Source organism: Sphaeroforma arctica, assembly GCF_001186125.1.
Source record: "Sphaeroforma arctica JP610 unplaced genomic scaffold supercont1.190, whole genome shotgun sequence".
Taxonomy (NCBI): Eukaryota; class Ichthyosporea; order Ichthyophonida; genus Sphaeroforma; species Sphaeroforma arctica.
This window is the reverse complement of record NW_014040368.1, coordinates 52,369-59,527: the sequence shown is the minus strand read 5'-3', so window position 1 is coordinate 59,527 and position 7,159 is coordinate 52,369. Positions and strand designations below refer to the sequence as shown.

The 7,159-nt window shown below is 40.7% G+C and overlaps 2 protein-coding genes across 2 annotated transcripts; one reads left to right on the top strand and one right to left on the bottom strand.

Moving 5' to 3' along the window:
• The first annotated feature begins 1,531 nt into the window (after positions 1–1,531).
• SARC_03645 (hypothetical protein) lies at positions 1,532–2,484 on the top strand. Its single transcript, XM_014302551.1, has one exon. The coding sequence runs from the start codon at positions 1,649–1,651 to the stop codon at positions 1,925–1,927; it is 279 nt and encodes a 92-aa protein (XP_014158026.1). The 5' UTR covers positions 1,532–1,648; the 3' UTR covers positions 1,928–2,484.
• A 1,430-nt stretch (positions 2,485–3,914) lies between these two features.
• SARC_03644 (hypothetical protein) lies at positions 3,915–6,927 on the bottom strand (the record flags this gene model as incomplete). Its single annotated transcript, XM_014302550.1, has 6 exons — positions 3,915–4,066; positions 4,885–5,046; positions 5,378–5,633; positions 6,344–6,426; positions 6,604–6,721; positions 6,862–6,927. 6 exons carry the CDS (start codon positions 6,925–6,927, stop codon positions 3,915–3,917), a joined length of 837 nt encoding a protein of 278 aa, XP_014158025.1.
• Between the last annotated feature and the right edge of the window lie 232 nt (positions 6,928–7,159).

Below are 7,159 nucleotides of genomic sequence, written 5' to 3'. Positions count from 1 at the left end.
ATATATATATGTACATATTGATGTATTTATATATATATATATATATATATATATATATATATATATATATATATATATATATATATATATATATATATATATATATATATATATATACATAACACACACACACACACACATATATATATATATGTATATATATATATATGGTGCTTATTACTCTGTAATAAGAAGGGAATGTTTTTGAAAGATGCTGCACATATACCAATATTGTACAATTTGATGAGTATACGATAATAAATCATATAAAACTCAATAATCGTCAATTACATGTCATTGTTGGACATAGTAGATAAATACAAGTTATGCTCTTATGTTTGGCACAACTACAAATTCGAGTGCGTGACATAACTACATACCGGGATCACGGACACCACCAGACCCGATGGCATTTCTAACGATAGAGGGTCTCATTTTTCGGGATCAGTATAAGTCCAATAATGTTCTTCTGCACACAGCTATCACACATGTATGTAAATATTCATGTATCGGATCACGATATTTACCTATGCGTGTACAGATTTTAGTATTTTCACTTTTTTTTGGTCTCAGAAGACTAAGTCATTTGTTTATTTGGTGACGCCACAGTCCACACTCCACACCTCACTGCCAGCAGGGCTTCTGTTCAAGTGCATTTCCATGATTTCTATGTGAGGGAGGTTTAAAAATATGATAATATAGGCAATAGACGTTTGACCGTCGCTGACGTGGAGATTTTGTGAATCATGTCCCAATCAAAAATAAGCTTGGTGGCCAGGACAGCGTAGACGTACTACGTTTTGACGTTTACGCATTGGATATAAACGTAAATACGCAATAAACTTACGTCTATGAGCACCACAGTGTGCTTATAGACGTAAGGCTCATATCGTAAACGTACTACGTTTTATTACGTTTTACGTTATGAGGCTTGTTGGTGAGGGCCAATCATAATTGCATATACCAAAGTGAATCGGTTCGGTACTTAATCGGACTAAATAGTCTCTACTCTCGCTATCATACCGTCAGCCGAGAGAGGTAAATATGTGTATAAATATTTACGTACATATGTTTTTATTTTATTTTTTTTGAAATTAATAAATATGTAGAATTTTGGTTCATTTGGGTCGCGGGCAATTTTTTTCTTTCTAGAGAGGGTCATGTTGGGTTTCAGATTTTTCTTGTTTTTGCGCGAGAATTGCACGGAGCGACCCCATATTATACTTTTACCCAATCAAAAAGCAGTTGTAAAAATTGCGTCAAAGATCACTTGTTTCTTGGGTTATAGAATCCCATCTCCTGCCCGTCCAGGTTGCCACAGTGATAGACTGTTAGCGTGCTTGAGCAACCAATATGCTAGGCAAACACCGCCATTAGGAAGGCCTCCATATCCACGTATGAATCATGGCATCAATATTCGGTTCCGGTCATATTTCCTATATTTCTTAATCGTAGAGTCTATATTTACACTTCACATATCCATTACTTGCGTACACCTATTTATGTGCAATGATACCAGCTTGATACCAGCTGGCGCTAATCCATAAATCGATACCATCGAGTGAAGATTACCTTGATTTCTTGAGCATAGTTGATTCTGTTAACATAACTGATAACCATCACCACCTTAAATCAATCACACAACATCATGGCAAGCACAAATAAAAATTTAACTACGGCATCTACAAACGAGGAACCAATGGTGGAGGTGAGTCTCGAGAACAATGTCTCTGATGTAGGAGAGAGTGGAAGGGACGAGAAGCTTGACAATGCTGATTTACCAACTCTGTCTGTGGAGATGGATAAAAGCCAGGCAGATGCAAAAACTGATGGCAAAGAAGCACTTGATACCCCGGATACACATTTAGAACGCAGACATCAACTCGGCAACGAGGCAACGACAAGAAGAAAGCTAAGGACAAATTAAAATTCACACCTTTTGCACCTGTCAAACCACACACTGCACAGCCAGGGGCACTGAAATTAGACGTTACGAAGAATCCAGGAGAGAATCGTGTTCATACCCCTCAGATTATCATTCTGGAAAGCTATGAAGAGGGCAGAGATACAGGGAAAGCTCATCGGTGGTGCGATCATCTAAGTTTTGTATGTGCGGGGATATGTGTGAAAATGACGAAATGCGGTCTCAAGATATGTGGATGCTGAGATGATAATTCAATCTGAGCGCTTAATCTAGTAGAGGGCGACTCGTTGTTAGATTACTGCCTGTCCAAGAGCTGCAGAAGCAGCATCAGACGACAGAAGAACACTCGTGGGCATTGCGAACTTTCCAGACGGCCAGCCAGTAAGATGCAATGATTGGTTTCTTGGTATACGCATCAGGAGATCAGGGAGCCTTGTTGGAAAACATGAACGGCTACTCAATAAGCCTATTATAAAAGAAGCCGTCTGCGTGTAGCTATTTTCCACGAGTCAAGCTAGTTGTAAGTTGGCCATACACTTCGTAAACGTTTCACAAAGACAGCTCAGTTGTGTACTGCGGTTAAAACGCGGTCTATAAACCTAACTCAGACTTGTACATTGTTATCATTCAAGTCATAAGGTTTCAGTTATTTTAAGTAAAAGTAGTACCATAAGTTGTCAAAATAGAATCATAAGTTGTACAGGTAGTAGTACCATAAGTTCCTGCGCTTACATTCGGCTACGATGAGCTCACACTACGATAAGCAAAGGTGCCAGTGCTAAACGATCGTCAGAGTGTCAGGTACACTTTCTGTCACAATAAAATATTTGCAGATGCATGATATAGATAGATGTGCTGTTTTGTTAGTATAGAGAGCTGGACTGTTGGGTCAATGACGATGAAAGTAGATAATTCATGCAAACTTAATAGCAATAGTCAAACGACTACGTTTCATCAACGCTCGTCATGCCCGCCCACATTCAATGGTCGGACTATATACAAGGGTCGGATTATATACAATGGTCTTTATATGCGAAGATCGATGAGAAAGTATGCTATGTACAAAATGTTTCTTCTGTTGTAGGCAGGGGCTCCATGATCGTCGAAACTGATTGTACGGATTCGTCCCATACCAGCTGAAATACACCACTCCCCCATTTATAGCTATAACACAGTCAAATAATTGTCAAAGAAAATTACAAAGGAGAATAATCATGAAACATTAATTCTGAAAGAACATTTGTATTGCACTAGGGCTGAGTACGATAGATACTTCGGCACCGCGAGTAAGTACGAGGTACGATAGTAAACTAAAAACAAAGGCATCCTGGGCATCCTGTGGATCAAAGACAGTGTTGACAAGTGCTATACTCGTGGCTATAAACGGCTAGTGTGGAATTTGAACTACACCGTGGTGTCGGTGTCGATCAGATATTTTGACTTAGGCCAACGGCTGTGGTGGCCACTGGTATTTTAATTTTACAGTGCAAAACTACAGGTGGTCACTTTTGGGCAATTTTTCTAGGGCCGGCCGGGAAGTCAAAATGATGGCTTGCTATAGAGATTCATTTCCTAGTGCGTTTAAGTACGTATCGTTTCGTCTATTCGGATCAATATTTATGTCATTGTTATTCATATCATTTATTATTGTTTTGAATATCTGTTCTAATTTTCGGCCTCTTTCAGCCACTGAAGATCGTGCATGGAATTGTGTGAGTACATTCTGCAAGCGGTTTGCCGGGTACAATAGCGTATACCATACATACTATTGTAAACATTCGAGGTACGTGGTGTCTAAGAAAAGGTAATATCTGCTCCTAGAAGTTTTTGCGTCTACCAATCACCAACTCCTTTTGCTCATAACGATTAACTGCCTCTTGGTCTATATAATTTGTGCGCGACACCAGGTCTGCGTTGCGATGCATTATTTGGTGTAGCATCAAGATATCTCTGCGCATGATGCTATATACGATCCGTGCTACACGATGGCTTAGATTTGCTCAATTCTGGGGTCCAAGTACGCTTCACCTGGCTGTGCGGCGCTATCTTTGTCCTGCTTAGCGGACTGCCTCCTGCGGTAAAGGAAAGTGCCCAAAGCACCCACTCCCAGCAATCCGATTGCCGCAACTCCCACAGTCGTGCCTATTCGTGAGGTAGAGGTTTTTCGAGAAGTCAATGATCAGATCATAGGTCCAGATTAGGAGTGCATTAGATATTTTCAAAATTGAAGGCCATAAACCCACGCTGATGTATAAATTAGTATAACTACATTAAAAAATGTTATGTAGCTTGCAATGTTGTCAAGCCACCTATATATATATATATATATATATACATTCTGTATATTAGTATATATATAAGTATATATAGGTATATAAGTATATATAATTATATACAAATATATATATATATATATATATATATATATTATATATATATATATATATACACAATATATAATATATATATATACATATATACTACATATACTACACACACACATATATATATATATATATATATACTAACACACACACACACACATATATATATAAATATACATATATATATATAGGGCCATGTGTACGAGGGATATGGCCAATGTCTGGTGCCGAGTCACGTTCTCGGCCGCCCAAGCCATATCGTAGCCGGGAAAGTTGGTGCGTCCAATGAAATCATCCTGTAGATAAGTGTTCGATAAGGGAACTGATGAGCTCGGACTTCGGAGTGCGGCGTAAGCCTGTCAGTTTGCCGTCGCATGCGATTTCATCTTGGAATCAGCACTGAATACAATGACAACAATAAGCATTAACGTGTACCTGTTTACAATATGCGTGCCTGTACATGTATACATACGCGTACTTATATATTTGCACATATGCAATATACTTGCTTGCATATACAATGAGTAGTGCAGCTACATCTCAGTAAGAATGAACGACTTGTGCGAGCACACATACCAGATTGTACGCCAAGAGTACGAAGTTGAACCACTAGAGTTGTAAAGACGTGAAGTTCGACCCGAGACACATCAGGCCGGGAATGTTTGGGAATATTGTCAGCGATGTAAGATAGCAGAGATATATTGCGAGTACCCCAGGCCAAACTATTCTTGTCGCTTCCTGTGTGTAGATATTGATTTGACGGGCGGCGTGAGTACAGTGCGGTTCACAAGAGATGCTATGGTCGGTACAATCGCGAGGCTAGACAGTGGTAAAAGTCGGACAAACTATCCTGTAATATAGCTTACATCGATGGATATGGTAAACCAGTGCATGGCTACAACATACTTTCAATTCCGAGAAATGCTGGAACCAATGGAACACCGGCTTGCTCGACTGTGCTTGAAACTCCACACTAGATTCCTCAAAAATGATGCTTGTCTCTGTCTTTTTCTGACCGGTTTCGTGCGCCGCCGCCCATCCAAGGCTCCTGTGGAAGACTTGAGATCACCTGTCGCCATAGCGGTTGATGATTCTAGAGCACTGGCGGTCGTATTGACACCGCCCGCCGCAAAAGGGTTCTTATTGGGCTTCAACGAATCATCTTCCTCGATATACTTGGCGTACAAGAGATTCTTTCGGATACCATACCAGTACACCGCAATGTTGGACAGAGAGACGATTATCATGGCAGCGCAGAAGCCAACTTCTTGATAGCGCGCCTGGTCTGCAGTGTGGGAGTCGCCTGAGGTACCCGTGATGCAAAGCTGCGAAATGCATCAATGTAGGATGGTGTTATGTTAAGCTAACATTTCAATTGGTTTGCGCTGAGGATAATCTCTGCGGAAGCAGTTTAGAGTTTTTACCCATCACTCGATACAGTACACGTGTATGTGTATCATAACCAACAATTCATGCATTAGTGCAGTTGAAAATCAAAAAAAAACTATCCTAAGGTGGCATGGAGCTATAGACACAGATCATGTGTGTGAAGCTAAGATCTCCACTCGGTCAGAGATTGAGCACTCCATAGTGGTTTTAGCATAACGTCTCTACTGATGCTCCGCTGCGTATCTCGACGGACTATGGTTGGGTGTGGTGCGTGTGCGAAAGGTATGTGTGTGATTCAAAATAGCCTGCTCTATTTAATGTGTACCGAGCTGCCAGGAGAGCAACTTCTGTTCCAGCGCGATAAGAATGCGTTCTTCAAATACGTTCTTCAACGTTTTTCGCAACGTACTGGGAACTACGGTCATGGGTCGATTGGATGAGATGTTTAAGTTCAAATACTGCACCCGCAGGCCCATCTAGTGCACACACAAGCAAACCATAAGATTTCCCGCGCCTAGGGATACCTACTTGTATCTATCTCTGCCTTAAAATAACATTATACAAATGCCAAGTTATCAGTGAATGTACAACCAAATTTGTAGGTTCAATAACGTGTTTCCTGAGGTTGTAAAGTTAACAATGCTACCTTGTAAGATTGACACTTGCCTGAATGAGTATGTTGACAAAGACATTCAGGATGCCAGCCATGCCAGTGCCCCAAGCACACATCTGCGAAGATAAAATAGATAAGACGATTAATAGGCAGCTATTAGAATTGGGACACAAACATTCAACAACTACATGTACAGAAAGTAGCATCCCAAGAAAGAAGCGTTTTTGCCAGCTTGCGCTCGAGTTTTACGATCTATTACAAGTCCCAATTGACCACATGATAATGGTACTTACAGGTGTGTCGGCTGGCTGGAAGGAAAATGGCAGACAATTCGTACATCGCGGGCTCAAACAAAGCTTGACCAAGGGCCACTCCACATCCAACTGCGTAGATCACTGCGATGAGTGCATCCTGTTTTTGCGAAGTTATCATCGAGTACATTTGAGAACACGTTGTTTCCACACTTCCTTGTACACATAATAGGTAAAGATAAAACGTAATTTGTGCCCTTTCAAATCTCACGATATATCATCAACAGGGATACGATATACCTCATCAGTATATAACTCCAGCACGCCGAGAATGATAATGCCGGCCAGGATGGCGTTGGAAGTCATTGTGATGCACACACGGGCAGTAAACGACATGCACTCATGGTGGTTTAGGCCCGTAATGAGGAGGAAGGAGTAGAAAGCACACTCAGGCACTGTAATCGTTATCATGCTCACGAAGGAGAAGCTCGGGATTTCGAACAGAATTTGGAACACAAACTGGCTCGTCAACGATTTAGCAAAAATGTGAATCACGGTACTAATTATAGACGTCCCTGGATGAATTTATTGTTAACCC